General features: G+C 39.9%; 2 protein-coding genes across 2 annotated transcripts in view; one reads left to right on the top strand and one right to left on the bottom strand.

Annotated features, from left to right (window-relative positions):
- Positions 1 to 873: 873 nt before the first annotated feature.
- trappc2l (trafficking protein particle complex subunit 2L) lies at positions 874 to 7,891 on the bottom strand. Its single transcript, XM_028809748.2, has 5 exons — positions 7,808 to 7,891; positions 2,857 to 3,029; positions 2,651 to 2,738; positions 2,431 to 2,510; positions 874 to 999 (listed from the first exon to the last, which is right to left on the bottom strand). The coding sequence occupies exons 1-5, from the start codon at positions 7,838 to 7,840 to the stop codon at positions 954 to 956; spliced, it is 420 nt and encodes a 139-aa protein (XP_028665581.1). The 5' UTR covers positions 7,841 to 7,891; the 3' UTR covers positions 874 to 953.
- A 6,259-nt stretch (positions 7,892 to 14,150) lies between these two features.
- galns (galactosamine (N-acetyl)-6-sulfatase) overlaps positions 14,151 to 16,253 on the top strand; it is a 91,758-nt gene continuing 89,655 nt past the window's right edge. Inside the window, exon 1 of the mRNA XM_028809746.2 lies at positions 14,151 to 14,307. Coding sequence (XP_028665579.2) covers positions 14,158 to 14,307 — 150 coding nt within the window. The 5' untranslated portion in view covers positions 14,151 to 14,157. The remainder of the gene's footprint in view (positions 14,308 to 16,253) is intronic.

Raw genomic sequence — 16,253 nt, 5'->3', positions numbered from 1 at the left:
GGTAGATTAGGACATTGGGATTGCGGGACTTTATATAACCCTAGTTGAGATTAAGAGTGTCCTCTTCATTAAATGGGTGGCTCAAACACAGATATACCTGCCTTTTGACACTTTGTTCTACCATTGTGTGGCACTTCAATGCTCTTCTTATCATTAGCCCTCTCAATACTCCAGACGTATCCTAAAGATGTACATGGTAGTTGGCCTGACACTGCTTTTATATAAAAAAAAAAAAAAAAAATTGGCCTGGTATGAGTGGGCCCTCAGCGTAGCATGACATTAGTGATTGCTGTTAAAATGAGCAATTCCTTTCTGTAACTGGGAAGAAATGGTTCAGAAACCTGATTAAATATGCATGTATACAGTGTATAGCCATGTCTTTTTCATTGTTAATACATCTGCTGTAATCTAACATTACAGCATTACAATTACCAATACAGTATGTGTTGTACTGAAAGGGTCCACTACCAGACACTTCATCATTAACTTCTGCTGTACTCCTGCTGTATCCTCGGTTGGATATAACAGACCCAGGTATAATTCTCGCTGGTCGACTAAAGCTTTTCCTACAGTAGATATCTTTTCTGTATTTAAACTTGTTTTCAATTGCCTTTTTTTAAATTTGTCACACCATATTTGATTTTTGACCAACTACCTGTGCTCTGAATATGCTCTAAATAGAAAAAGTAATATTCACTTGTCTCTTTTAAAATACTAAACATGACAAATTCCCAGTGTTGGAACAAATGACTGTATGAAGCACTTTGAACTACATGCTCTTTATGAAAATGTGTTTAGAAATGTTGTAAAGGTGGGACAAAGGCCATATCAGAGAACTGAAAATTGAATTGTCACACAAAAACACTACTTGGAAATGTTTGGCAGAAATATTTTTTGATAAACATCAATATACAATAACAAACTATGTACAAGAGATTGTTTAGAAGACTATTTTAACATGCTTGTAGCATCATCCCTGATACCATTGTATCGAAAGACCTGTAAATTAAAGAAAAATGAGACATTATTACAAATCGTACACTGTAGAAAGTAGCAGGCTGTTTAAAATTAGTGAAGTGACTTCTAATTTATTAAAAAAAAAAAAAAAAAAAACCTGTCACATTTGCTGAAATTAAATCTGACTGCAGTGTTACATTAATTTATATATCCTGTTCATTAATGATGTGTAGTGAATGAACAAATTTAGTTCTTTTTTTGGTACTTGGTCTCTGCATGAATTTAGTGCAGTGTGTGCCATGTTTTATGTTGCATTCCATGACAGTCTGGAGCTATCCTTTTAACTTCACTTAAATGCTGTCTTTGGGGAAATAGCCCATCTGTAAACCGTTTCAGCAAAATGGTCATGATGACAACGAGCCAATGACTGATTTGGTAGATGACATCAAGCACCTCCCACTGATGAGTTCACTCTGAGTGACTAGGACCATCTCCGTCCACTAAATGAACCAGGGTGACCCCAGCTGATCTGGAGTACCACTGCATGTTTGTTCAGTACCTGCAGACAAGAGACTCGCGCTCACCTCTGTACAGCATGTTGAACAAGTTCACAGAATCGGTTTGTGTAGTGAACAGTGGAATGAACAACAGACGCATCCCATGGAGTTCACTGACTGGTATATGCGGTAGAGGGCCATCTACTGGAAACTGCTAATTTAATGGAGCTACATTTATACATGTACAATTGTAACCTGCACAATACAACTTTACTGAGTTGCATATTAACAGCAGCACACACTAACAGCATATTACAGGCACATAGAATTGTCATACACATTGTATCCCTTACTGTTTCTTGTTTAATTCCTACAGTTGAAAAGTGTACAAATCTCTTATCCACTGCAATTCTTTCTTAATTCGGAGAGTTTTGTTCCAGCCCTGGTTATGTTGAATGCAGAACATAATCGGCTCATGACCTGACTTAGCAAAATGTTGACATAAAATAGTTGGTTTTGACTGATTTTTTTTTTCCATTAAGTGAAGATGTTGATTGTATCTGACTTTTTAGCAAATTCTTAGTTTCCCCAATGTAGGTTATAGACTATATAAATCCAAAACTAAAATCAATTTTATTTATTCATAAAATGTAAGCACTCACATACTGTTTAAAAGAAAGTTATAAAAATGTTTGCTTATTTGATTATTCTGTATGAGTTATTTTATTGCTTGCTTTTTATATTGTCTGGGGGTTAAGGATGCCACACTGTGTTAGTCCACTTTAAAATCTTGAATAGTATTATTTGTTTTTGTAATGAACAAATCAGTAATTCAAATCATTTTGGTGAACTTAATGAAATGAATCATTTTGCGCATCACCCAAATTCCTAGTACCATCATTCATCTAAAAGGCTGACATCTCCCACAATTACAATAAGCATGCACAAATCGTGTAACTGTCAACCTACTACTTACTTTGATTGAATGGTGTCTCCTGGATTATAGAAAGGATTACACATAACATCCGTATATGAATTGTGAAGCTTTCTAAACATCTTAAAGAAAAATGAAAAATTTGCATCAATTCTTGTAACAGTTTATCAAGTAAAATTCATTGCAAAGAGCAAAAATGTTTTTTAAATTAGCTGTTAAAAGTTTTTTACAGATTGACAAGTCACAACGTTCCTCCACTTACACTCCGAATCTCATTGTCTCTCAGTGCTGTGTTAGAAGAATCCACTACAATGACAAATTTTACCTTGGAGTTGGTAACATAACCGTATCTGTGCACTCAGTAAAGGAAAACTCAATAAGTCATGTTGCAAAATGATGAATGTCCCCCCACTAGGGACAGGGCAAGTACCCCATCCAGTTTATTTTGCACTCTGTATTAAAGGATACACCTTATAATCCTCGGTTGGATATAACAGACCCAGGTATAATTCTCGCTGGTCGACTAAAGCTTTTCCTACAGTAGATATCTTTTCTTCCACCACATCTAAAGATGTGTGAACCATGTAATGGAATTTCAGTTTATTCTCAGCTGGAATACTCCGGATGTATAAGGGATAATTCTACAAAAACAAAAGACAGTAAACAGAAATTAAATAGCTTGTCTAGGAAAGTCAATGGGGATGTTGGTTATTCCCATGCAAAAAAAAAAAAATTCTCGTTTCAAAATTTTAAACCTCCAAATCCACCCATCTTTTCAGTGTGCTCAAGCCTAATCAGCCTGGCTGCAGCCGATCCCTGCAATATCAAAATCCACTCAACTAACCATTAATGCATTGAGCTAATCCTAAGTGAAAAATCATCATAAACACTATTATTCCAAAGGGACATTTGCTTGCAGCAGGAAAGTACAAAAAGTACTGCACAGTAACACGGATAGAAGAAAATAAGCAAGGATACAAATGACAACTAGTATTTTACTTACACACCCTCAAGATTAGTACAGATTAATTACTTTAAATAGTACCGGAAATAATTCAGCAACATCCCTACACATAAAGTCAACGTCACTGCAAAACTTCTAGTCAGGGGCTATGTCAGATTTGCCGACTTTGGTTGCTAATTGCATTGCTGGACCACATTAATCTATCTATCTATTAATGCATGTCACATTTATTGACAAGAGTGCCAATCCTCCAGTGCCGTCGTGCTCACCACTTTTTCTCACAACTAATACCGTGCTGTTTTACAGATATGCCACTGTATGAAGGGCTTAAAGGTACTAAGAGTTCATCCGGAATATCTGCCCTGTTTTCCAGTCTGTTTTGGTGTGTGAAACATGAGTCACCTGAGAGCTAGGCTTCTGGGGGGTATTTTTCGTACATCGCTTAAATCATCCGAGATCAGGCGCCTCATCTTGGATAAGTTAATGCCGGTGACACTCATCCGGGATAGGTCGGTTTTTCAAACGCAGCCATGTATTAGATTAATCTAGCTGGATCTAATCATACAAGATGAATGCGTGCGCCCACGCTGAGTGAAAAGCCCATATATATTGAGTCTAGAAAACATGATCAAGTCTTTGATAGGCTGTAACAAAATGACGAAAGAACGGGCGCATTTTTTTTCCACACACGCGGTGCAAGACCTTTTATTTGAAGGACATGAAGAATTTCAAGATTTAATATGCACAAGGGGTAACACTGCAAAAAGCAGCCCAGACCAGAAAAGACGGCTGGCAAAAAGTGGCCGACAAATTAAACTCTAAGTAGTGGGCATTGTACTTACTGAATGCAGCATTTCCTATATGTCAGATTAATTATTATTTAATATGTCATAATTCCAGATCAAACGTGAGCACAAGGAGAACATGGGAACAGGTTAAAGTGAAGTACAAGAATATACTTCAAACTGGTAAATATTGGTATATAACTAAAGAATTGTTGACATAATCATATATAAAAAACATTAATTTTAAAGCCAATACGAAGGCAGACAAGCAAAAAACAGGTGGACGTCTATGCGGTCCAGACCTAACCCCTGCAGAAGAGTTAGCTCTCCAGCAAAATGCCCATCGCCCTGTTTCTGAGGGCATTCCAAGGGGAAGCTCCTCCTCAGAACCAGTGGCAGGATGCAGTGGTCACTTCATTTCAGGTATAGGATGGTCATTGCATATATTTGTCCTCTATGTGTGCCATAGGTATGTTCCATATAGCCCTCTTTTTTTGTTGCGTCAGTTGCAGGGAATGTCATATCCCTTGAACCTGTGTCTGACCAACGAGATATTGACGAAGGTCAAATATTTGATGAAGACACTGTGTCTGATTATTCATCAGGAGGAGAGGTACATTTTCCAAATAATGTTTGATCAAACTCCACTCTGATCAATCCCATGTGCCCCAATCACATTTGGAAACCCTGGTAATGAGAATGTTAGGCTGATTGAGATTCTTCATGGAACTGTGGGTGTTTTTGCCTGTGTTGCCTACCTGCAATGGCATGAAACGCCTCTTTTGTCTGCACACGCAGGTGTCCAGAAAACACAATGAAAAGCCGAAGGAAATATTTCAGAGCCAAACAGACTTTACGAATTGCCTGGCAAACTGCACTTTTAGATAGATTTTCCGCATTGCCTACAGTGTATAAAAAAAGTGCCGCTTGCAAAAAATCTCAAAGCAATGCATACTGTCTGTGTGGTTGTGAGAGCCCGACTTTGCCGAGTTTGACTTCGAATATAAGGTGCTAATAAATCTTTGAGGTACAATATTCCCCCTCGGCTAAAGCGGTATCTTTCGAAAAGAATTTCCTTCAGGAGCAATAAAGGATCTTGCCGATCGTGCAAAACCCTCTCTATATGAAATTCTCTTCGTATAATTTGCGCACTAATATCTATTGGTCGCTCATTCATGAACGGCGAAGCCATGACTGATGACTTCCACGCACCGTCACTGATTACGTGTGTAAACTAACCCTTGTTTACGTAGAACAAACCTGCTCCGAGCAGGTTTGAGGATTAGGATGTGTTGCTATGACAACACTTCCTGCAAGAGTTTCGCAAAACCGACAGATCCAGGATCAGGCCAAATCGTCAACAATTACATCCGGCTAAAGGACTAATCCACGTACGAAAAATACCCCCCTGTTCTGTTCCGTTTGTGATATCCAAAACATTCACGTTCCTTATTCCTTGACCCTACATTAAATGCATTGTCTGCTAGATAAGCATTCGTTAGTTGTCAGCTCTAATGGACAGAGTCCACCCTTATAACTAAAGACAAAATCAAACCTGTTTTTTAATTGGAGCAACTCATGGCTGAGTTGGATTGACGTGTTGGGTATGTCACATTAGACAACCAGATTCACAGAGGCGCACCTATGACTCACAAAGATTAATTAAATCAAGGCTATCACTGAAAATTGGGAGAAATTTTGTGTAATGTGGCGTGGACTTAACAGAATTCAAAATGCTTATAGCTCTAGGTATAAAAGAGTTCTTAAATTTGTTGCTCTTTATCCCCTTGGAAACCTAAATCTGCGGACTGATGGCAACACAAATTCACAAAAAAGAGAATGGCTGGCTATTGTCTGACAGAACTGAGTTGGCCGCCTTTCTAAGCTGTTTGTAAAAAAAAATTTAAATGACAGATCTCTACTGCAAACCTATTAATTTTACTGTTAATTGTTACATTAAGATTGTTTATTTTTAATGTTGAGGTTGCCAAACCAACATATAAAAGCAAACATACTGTAGCAAGATTTAATAAAAGACCTATAAAAACAGTGGTAATACTGCTGTCTCGCAGTAAAGAGGCCAGTTTGCATCCCAAGTCCTCCCAGCCTGCAGTTTACATATCATCCTTGTGTCTGTGTGGATTTCCTCCGTATGCTCCGATTTCCCTCCACAGGACATGAACGTTAGGTGAACTGGCAATGGAAACTGTCCTTAGTGTGTGTGTGTATTCGGCCTCAGATGAACTGGTACCCTTTCCATATGTGCGTGTTCCTACCTGTGCTAGCCTGAGATAGGCTCCAGTACACCCCATGAGACTGGTCTGGATTAAGAGAGGTAGAAAATGACATGAGGTGACATATAAAAAAAGTGTCATTATGATTTTTTCCACTTTAAAACAGTTGAGAAAGAAATTTAGAAAAGTCATGTCTGCCACTTATAAATGCATTATGTTAAGCTCAAAATCTGGCCTGTTCTCAATGACTGTGCCTTAGTTTTCTTGTAGTGCTGCACCACATCGACTGTCTCCCAATACATCCACACTGGGCCAATAACAAGGCCATACATAATCTAACAGTCTCTTATTAAATTCTGTCCTGTGGGCTCACTGTGACTGCAGGTTTCTATCTGAATTTGCATTTCATTGCACGCCTACCTTAATTAAGCAAGCTGTTCTTTACAGATTCTGTGTTTTGGTGTCAATCAGAAAAATTATAAAAAATGGGTGTTTTAATGTTGACAAGGAACGTAGTAAGCATGGGGCTAATTCAGTGTTTCTTTTGTTGCAATTACCTTTTAAGATTTTCATCATGTTTTTCCTTTCCGGATTCTGATTATTTAATACGTTCTTTACTTATATAGATGGTCTGGGTTTATGTTTCAGCAGGAGCTGCAGCCTTTCAGCATTTGACTGTCCTTTGCCCCCTCGTGAGTTTGAATTATTTACATACAAACTAAGGAAGCAAACTCCACACAAAAGGATGTGTTAACGGGTCAGCGACAAAAATGCGGTTAAGCTGTTAAAGGTATAGCAAAATATGTATACATGTCTTAAAAAGGAACATATCACAGTACTTACGAGTAGTTTAAATACGACCTACTGATTCAACGAGAACAATTACTGCTATCATGACTCAGCCTGGGAAACTGGTAAAACCAGAGCTTGGAACCACGGTGGGCTCCGAACTTAAATTGGGAACGATTTTCATTTACTTAACATGTACGTCGCTAGGTAAGGGTGAAAAAACAAATAAGTAAGGCGCGAAAAGATCATGCAAAATGCCAAGGTCCGGGTGAGATCCGAACATGTGTTAACATTACACAAAAATGGGTGGAGTGTACAGATAATAAAACGCTACCAAAACACACCAAATTTAAATATACGACGCTAACAACCTTCAAAATGTGAGTACTCCCTCGCTAGAACTGAATGGACCTGTTTTCGTATCAACGGTCACGACGCTACAAAAGTATACAGCATTATAGCAATTTAAAAAGGAGTATAAAATACAGTTAACTGTGACACTCGCCGCGTTACTAACACGACAGATAGGTACCGTACGTCTAAACACCTGCCTGTTTCGGACCGCTTATCTTATTCATTCTTATGCCAGTAAAAAGCTATCGGAAAGAATTAAAATTGAAGGAAAAAAAAAGGTGAGAAATGCACACCTCTTTAGCGATGACTGCGATACACACCGCCATGTTGGAAGACCCGTATCTTGCGAAATGTCACGTGACCGTGACGTTTTTGATCATATGATCCTAACCCACTTCCGCATTTGCATCTGTCAGCGTTTGAAAGTGCACACAAATTTGGGTTTTGGAATAAACAGGTCGGATGGTAGTGACAAGAGCTTATTTAATGATTGCAAGGCTCAGATATAACGTTCGACTTTCACGTCCGTGTCAGACTTCTACATATTCTCTCCGTGTGTCTGTCTCGTTGGCAAAGATTTACAGACTAGATTAATTGTCCACTCGAATTTGGTCCCCTGTACGAGTGTGCGCGAGAATTTCTTGTAATCTATTTACAAGGGCCCTTGGTGCGGTGGAAAGAGCTGAGATCCTGGAGCAATGCTAGAGAAAACTATTTACGAGTTGAATATGTAGTTGCTACATGTAAAGGCGAATCTGCAGTTGACTCGTCAGACTGCAGGTATGGTGAAGTTAGCAGTAAATTCAGTCAGTCCGTTAAACCACTTGATTATAAAAAAGATCGTGTTCTTTGGTTTTTACAGTACCTTTAACGCCATTCTGCTCCATCGACTGAGGGAAAAGCTCAAAGCTTTAAATCTTGATGCCCCCATTCTCCTGGATCTTGGACTACCTGACCAACAGACAGCAGTTTGTGAGGCTGAGAAACCGTGTATCAGAATTGGCAGAGTATAATACTGGAGCACCTCAGGGAGCAAGTGTTGAAGGCCTTGCAAAAAGTATTCAGACCCTTTTCCAGTAATTTATCACATCCATCTTTAAAATATTTAATCTTAAGTAATTTGTGTTTTTTAGTATGAACTGAATTGTGATGCTTATCTGTGACATCTTTTGCTGCACATTATCTCTATATTTTTACTCCAGTTTTCCCCCTTTAAAACACACAAGTTAAGCTCATAGCTAGTGGCTTGAAATGAGCTGGTGCCCCATCAAGGGCTGGTTTCTGGTTAATGCCTAGTTCAGCTGGGATAGGCTCTAGCCTACAGAAAACATGAACTGGATTAAAGAGGTTGGTAATGAGTGGATGGTATCTTGGAAATAGTAATACTCAGCCCATATACTGATTGTCAAGATCCTTTTATTCTATTTCAGGGGCATGGAGGGCCACTGCCCATTCTGACAGCTGTAGCGGCAAGTCCATCTCATAGCACACTCCCCCAGCCCAATTTAAAATATACTTAAATTAATCTTTTTGTATTTTATATAATTATTTATATAATAATATTTATATAATCTTTTTTCTCGGGCATCTGATCAGGATGCCTCCTGGACGCCTCCCTGGTGAGGTGTTCCGGGCACGTCTAACCGGGAGGAGGCCCCAGGGAAGACCCAGGACACGCTGGAGGGACTATGTCTCTCGGCTGGCCTGGGAACACCTTGGGATTCTCCCAGAAGAGCTAGAAGAAGTGGCCAGGGAGAGGGAAGTCTGGGCATCTCTGCTCAAGCTGCTGCCCCCGCGACCCGACCTCGGATAAGCGGAAGACAATGGATGGATGGATGGATAATCTTTTTGTATGGAAAAAACATGCAGACACAGAGGAAGCCTACAAACTCCGGACAGACTTTGACTGTAGGCGAAGACTCAAACTTGAGTTTTACAGAGCTCTGCAAACCATTGCACCACCCTTGACAGTTAAGAGTTTAGCAAAATTTGAAATGGCTCAGATTTTACTTGGTTAAAAGTGATAAAATCTGACACGAATGCATTTTTAATTCAAACATTACCTGAAAGGTTAAGAATAATACAAAGTAAATATCATGGGCATTCCTTGTCAAAATACACTGAAGAGATTGTGGTTGAAATTTTAAAAATGCATTGTGAAATGGAGAACACTAAGAAGGAGACCCTCTGCCCATTTTCTGAACCCAGGTTTTCTTTTACTCAGAAGCAATCAGCTGAAGTCTTTCTTGGCAGCGTCAGGTACAAGGAAGGAACAAGTCATGAGATGTCAGTCTCCCACATGGCACACTCACTCATACTAGGCCAGTGTACAGTCACCTTGTAACTTAAAGAATAGGTTTGCTATTTTTCAAGTCAAAAGATATTCCAGTCGTGCTATATGTATCAGTTTGACACGTCAAATTATGTTTTAAAGTGAAGCATACTTCAGCATCAACATTCAGTCAGTCAGTTAATGTCCAACCCGCTGTATCCTAACACAGGGTCATGGGGATCTGCTGGAGCCAATCCCAGCCAACACTGGGCACAAGGCAGGAACAAACCCTGGGTAGGGCGCTAGCCCACCGCAGGGCACACACAAACACTAGGGACAATTTAGGATCGCCAATGCACCTAACCTGCATGTCTTTGGACTGTGGGAGGAAACCTAAGCAGACATGGGGAAAACATTCAAACTCCATGCAGGGAGGACCCAGGAAGCGAACCCGGGTCTCCTTACTGCAAGGCAACAGCGCTACCCACTGTCAGTAACAACACTTGATGATGACTTTCCAAGGTGTATCCATGCCCAGGGACTGAAATAGTGTTATGGAGGAAGACAAACAGGTTAATTGATGAAATAAAGTGCATAGTCAGTCTCCTTTTAAAATGACTGAATCTCACTATGGTGTTTTGCTTTCTTTCCCTTTTGAAAATGGGATGGATATGCTGTTTTGCAATATGCTTGTAATCTCAAGATGTGGATCAATAACCGATAACATTTTTGACTGGGAAAATGGACATATTAAGTAAATTTTAAGGCTGGGACACCAGTACCCAATAAGCTCCACTATAAGAGCAGGCTGTTTTTTTTTTTGTTGTTGTTTTAATTTATAAAATATGCTTCACTTCTATGTGCAATTTCATGTGGCAAACTAATATATACCATGATTGTGAAGAAATAACTTTGACCTGAAACTTACCAAGCGTATCATTTAACATACACGTCTTTAGGATGTGACTGGAAACTGAGGCACTTAGAGAAAACTGATATAGACCTTAAGAGGCGATGTTGGTGCCACAAATCCAAAATAAAACAAAACAGTGCAGCAGCTATGTTAGCCAGGATATACTGTAAATTACCAAAAAAACAACATTCCAGGCATTCAAAAATAGTAATGAAATCTAAAAATTCATTAAGACTTTGTCTACAATAATTTTTTCTTCTAGACGTAGTGATGCCTGGCTGTGTAGATTTGTTTCTTTAATAGGAATAAAAGCAGATTGGGTTTCATTGATCACACTGAATAAACATTTTGAGAGTCTTTTCCAATAAACCTGAGCTAAGAGAATGCAATCACAGCATAACAGTGTAATTGTTCTCCAGTTAAATAAAACTGATGATTTTTTTATCAAATAGAATTAGAGTTATTAGCCCCTTATTTCCTAATGACCAACAACTTGTTATTGTACAGCTTGGCTTGCAAGCAGAATGTCGCTGCCTGAGTAGGGTACTCTTTGCAGGGTATCTTTTCGTATTAACATAGTAATTCATTTATTGGTTCTTTGTGCGCTCCCTATGTGCCTGTGGTGCTTTTCACTATTTGCTGTTTTTTCTTACTAGGAGACACATGCCAGCAGAAGAGTTCATTATACATTTTAACATGGACTAAAATGTAGCTTTCCTTTTTTTGTTTAGCATGCTTTATTCACATCCACTTCACTGCATACAGTGTGCATAGAAAAGAATCCCCCTCCCGTTCAAAGTATTCACATTTTGTTGTTTTGCAGCTTGAAATGATGAGACACTCAAAAAAAAATATTTCTCCGGCTGTATTTACTCAGTGCAACTTATAGCAGCCAAGTAAAAGATAGAATAGCAACAGTTCAGACCAAAAATAAAAAACAGAATCACTGAGATGGTTAAAAGATCAATACTTGTAAACTCAATCAGGTGTAACTCATCACCTTCTCCATTGCACACCAAGCTGATTGGCCTCCACCTGCAATCAACTATAGCCGTTCTGATTCGTTCAGCTATTCCTGGAGCATTCCAGTGCTTGGAAGTGCAACGGAAAGCAAACAATCAACTGTGAGTGGCAAGGCACCGTCAAAAGATCTCAGGATAAAGTTGTGGACAAGCACAAGTCACAAGATGGATACAAAAAAATCTCAAAGGCATTATCAATCCATCGAAGCGCCATAAAGTCCATAATCAAGAAGTGAAAAGTGTTTGGTACTACTTGGACCATTCCCAGATCAAGCCATCCCTCCAAACTGGATAAAACAACGAGGAGAAAACTGGTCAGAGAGGCTACCAACAGGCCAAAGGCAATTTTAAAGCATTTACAGGAATTTTTAGCAAAGAGTTGTCATTGTATGCATGTGACAACAGTATGAGAAATGCTCCACAAATGTGGCTTGTATGGGCAGGTTGCAATAAACAAAAGCCACTCCTCAAGAAAGGTCGCATCAAGTCTCAATGGAGCTTTGCCAAAATGAAGATTCTGAGGCCAAATGGAAAAAGGAGTAATGATCAAATGAGCTGCGGTGGGTTGGCACCCTGCCCAGGATTGGTTCCTGCCTTGTGCCCTGTGTTGGCTGGGATTGGCTCCAGTGGACCCCCGTGACCCTGTGTTCGGATTCAGCGGGTTGGAAAAAGGATGGAAGGATGATCAAATGAGACCAAATACAAAATGGTGTATCAGGCAGAAAGCAAATACAGTTCACCATTCAAAACACACCATACTTACAGTAAAGCATGGAGGTGGTAGCATCTTGTTGTGGGGGTGTTTCTCTGCGGCAGGGACTGGGGCACTTGTCAAGATAGAAGAAAAAATGAGAAAGAGAGGGAGGTTAGGAGCACACGCTGATATAGCGCATTGCTGCACCCACAACGTGATATACCAACGTAGGATCCCAGATTAGTGCAGCCATGCAACGGGTGACACCACAGCACCACACTAGTTCAGATGGAATGGAACCAGTGGGAGGTTTAAAATGGATGGGGCAAAATACTGTCAAATTCTTGAGGAAAACCTGCCAGAAAGCTGTCAATAGGAAGAACAACCTGAGAATGACCTGAATGAAGCACACAGTAAAGTTGAGCGCAGAGTAGCTGAAGGAGACAAAAGTGTATGTCCCTGCGTGGCCTAGTCGGAGCCCAGACTTACACTTAATTGAAAATACGTGGAATGACCTGAAGATTAGATTGTGACGTGTTAGTGGACTGTAATCTGACTGAGCTTGAACAGTTCTGTAAAGAAGAGTGGGTAAATATTGCACAGTCTGATGTGAAAAGTTGGTAGAGAAGTAATCCCAACAGACTCATGGCTGTAATCAAAGCAAAACACAAAATATTGGCACAGCGGGGGTGATCCTTTAATCGTCTCAGTGATTCTGTTTGTTTAACTTTTTCTGATGTGTTGCTATTATATCTTTAAGTTGTATCGAGTAAATACAGCTGGAGAAATATTTTGTGTGTGTGTGTCTCCTCATTTCAGACTGCAATGCAACCAAATGTGAATATTTTGAAGGGGGTGATTCTTTTATATACACACTGAAGAACACACTCATTCAAACCTGCCTATCAATTTAGAGTCATGTAATTTTGGACCAGTATAAAAATCTGCAGATCGTAGAGCTCTTCATTAACACATGGAGGAAAGGAAAACGAATGGCTGCAAGCGGAAACCGTGCACACTGGAGCTGTAAGGCAGCAGAGTTATAATCGGACCTCCCAAAACTGGTAAAAATGGTATAATGATAAATGAGCATATTCTGCTACTGTGACACGGGTAGGATAGCAGATGTCTATATTCTTCACACAGAAACTTAAGATGATTTCAGTGAAAAAATGCTAAAGGTGACCAGAATTAAGTGTAGACATACTCAGCAGTCATACGGGGTCCGTTTAGACCCGCGTATAACTCAAACACGCACGTCTTTGACAAGTGAAAGATAATAACACTCGGACTATCGGCGCAATACTAACTCATGTCAACTGAACCAGGCTGCCAGCTATGGTTTCATGAACTCTTTTTATCACTAGTACTGAGTGTATCCTGCTATGGGGGGTCGTCTCGTCGGGATGCTGCCTCTTTCAAAAGTGCCCATTTGCAGCGTTTAACTTGAAAAAGCGGCCTGGAAAACGGATGTTTACTTGATTTTTTGATGTAAATTTAATTGCCTTAATGTATAATAACACGGTTTAAAATAAGTGTAAACACCAGCTACGTGTGATCTGCAAGGACGAGTTTGTAATACTAACCGCTAAGAAACCAGAGGAGAACATCGTAGGCAATGTGTAAACTTAACGTTTCCGTTTAACTTCTACCGCCCGCTCTAGTTTGCTCTCCCCTCTCTCTCTCTCTCTCTCTCTCTCCGCGCCTCTGCATTTGCCGTACCACGTGATCAAAGCTTTCATATGACTTGCTTCCGTCTTCATACATCTGACGCGATGGCTCTCTTGTACTTGGAAAGTTTTTGCATCTTCCTGAGTTTGTTAAATAGCTGCAGCTCTCGGTTAATGCAGAATGCTTCGACACCGAACATAATTATCATGCTGATGGATGACGTGAGTAGAAAAACAAAACGCATACTTCCGATGGGCTTGAAAAGGGCATTTATTTTTGAAGAAGTTAACAGAGGGCGGCATGGTGGCGCAGTGGGTAGGTAAACTACCTCACAAAAGAGATACTATGCTGGTATGGTCATGCTCTGTGTTTAGCTTGCACGTTTTTTCTATCTGTGTCAAATTTCCTCCCACATCACACAGATGTGTGTGTTAGTTTAAAAACTTGTGACGTCAACAGGACATTCAGCCCAAAAAGCTTGTCCATCCTGTTCACCTAGATTGCCCAAAAACACTTCAAGTTGAGATTCGAAGGTTCCTAAAGTTCTACTCTCCACCACACGATATGGAAATTTATTCTTTGTGTCTATGGTTCTTTGTGTGAAATAAACCTTTGTAACATTTGTGCAAAATCTGCCCTTAACAAGTTTCCAACCATGTCCCCACGTTCTTGTTGCAGAATTTATTTTAAACCAACATCCAGGATGTGCTGTACTAATTCCTTTCATGATGGTTAATAATTGAATCATGTCCCCTCTTAATCTCCGTTTCCTTTAATCTGATGGAATCGCTCTAGTTGCTCTCCCCTGGACTTTTTCTAGCACTGCTATTTCTTTTTTGTATTGCTGAAGCCAAAACAGAACACAGTACTCAGACTGAAAAACACAAATTAAGGGGTGTTAACAGAGACCAATAGTATTGATAGGAAAAACACTATCAAGCATTTTGAGCATGGGGAAAGATGCTATATAAGTAAAAATGTATTCTTAATGTAACAACCTGAGATGTGATAACGAATGGACTGATGCACACGCACCAGAATGACTATAAAGCAAGAAAGTGAAAGTGACAGTGACAGTGAGGTATTATGCAGACATATTGCTGTTGGTATAAAGGAGCCCCCATAGTGTTTCTTGACACACTTTTTGCTGAATAATTCATTGGTTGAAAGTCCTCAGTGTTATTGTGTCAGAGAGAGAATGTGCAGCATTGTTCATAATTGCACTCAGTTTTGTTTTAACTCTCCCCTTTGCTACTACCTCCAGGGGGTCCAGAGTGCATCTTGTTGTTGAGCCTGCCCTTTTAATTAGCTTGTTAATTTGGGGGACCTCTCTTGAAGTGATGTTACCAGCCCAGAACACCACAGCATGAAAGATCACACTGGCCATCACAGAGTTATAGAACATGTAAAGGATGTCACTTCCCACATTAAAGGAACACAGTATCATAAGGAAAAAGAGCCAGCTCTGCCCTTTCTTATATAGTTTCTCTGTGTTCTGAGACCAATCCAACCTGTCATTAATGTGGAATCCCAAGTACTTGTAGGAGTGGACCACCACTACATCCACTCCTTCAACCGTGACCAGATATACTGTACAGGCTCTTTGGTGTGGCAGAAGTCAATAACCAATTCCTTGGTTTAACTGATGTCAAGATGCAGACAATTCTCTTTGCACCAAGAAACAAACTTCTCTACCTGGCCCCTATATACTCTGTCTCATCCCCATTATCAATACTCCCCATAAGTGTAGAATCATCTGAGAATTTCTGCAAGTTTTTTTTTTTGTTCTTTATTTCGTCTTATACGATTTCTCATATTAGAAATTTGTTAGTTTTCGCATACCCCTTGGGGTCAGAGCGCAGGGTCAGCCATTGTACAGCGCCCCTGGAGCAATTACAGGTTAAGGGTCTTGGTCAAGGGCCCAGCAGAGTAGGATCTCTGACCTGGTGTTATATTTGTAGTCAGAGGTGTACAGTGTGAATTGAAAATGAGACAGACTTGTTCTTTGTGGTACTCCAGTGTTTCTCATATCCATATCAGAAGCACATTCCTTGAGTCTCACAAATTGTTGCCTGCCAACAGATAGTCCATTATCCAGGACACCATAGGGTCATCCACCAGCATATGTCTGAGTTTATCCCTTAACGGGGATGGCTGGATGGTATTA

The sequence above is a fragment of the Erpetoichthys calabaricus genome, chromosome 9 (assembly GCF_900747795.2).
Source record: "Erpetoichthys calabaricus chromosome 9, fErpCal1.3, whole genome shotgun sequence".
NCBI lineage: Eukaryota > Metazoa > Chordata > Cladistia > Polypteriformes > Polypteridae > Erpetoichthys > Erpetoichthys calabaricus.
Note: the sequence above shows the minus strand (reverse complement) of the source record. Positions and strands in the feature narration are given on the sequence as shown.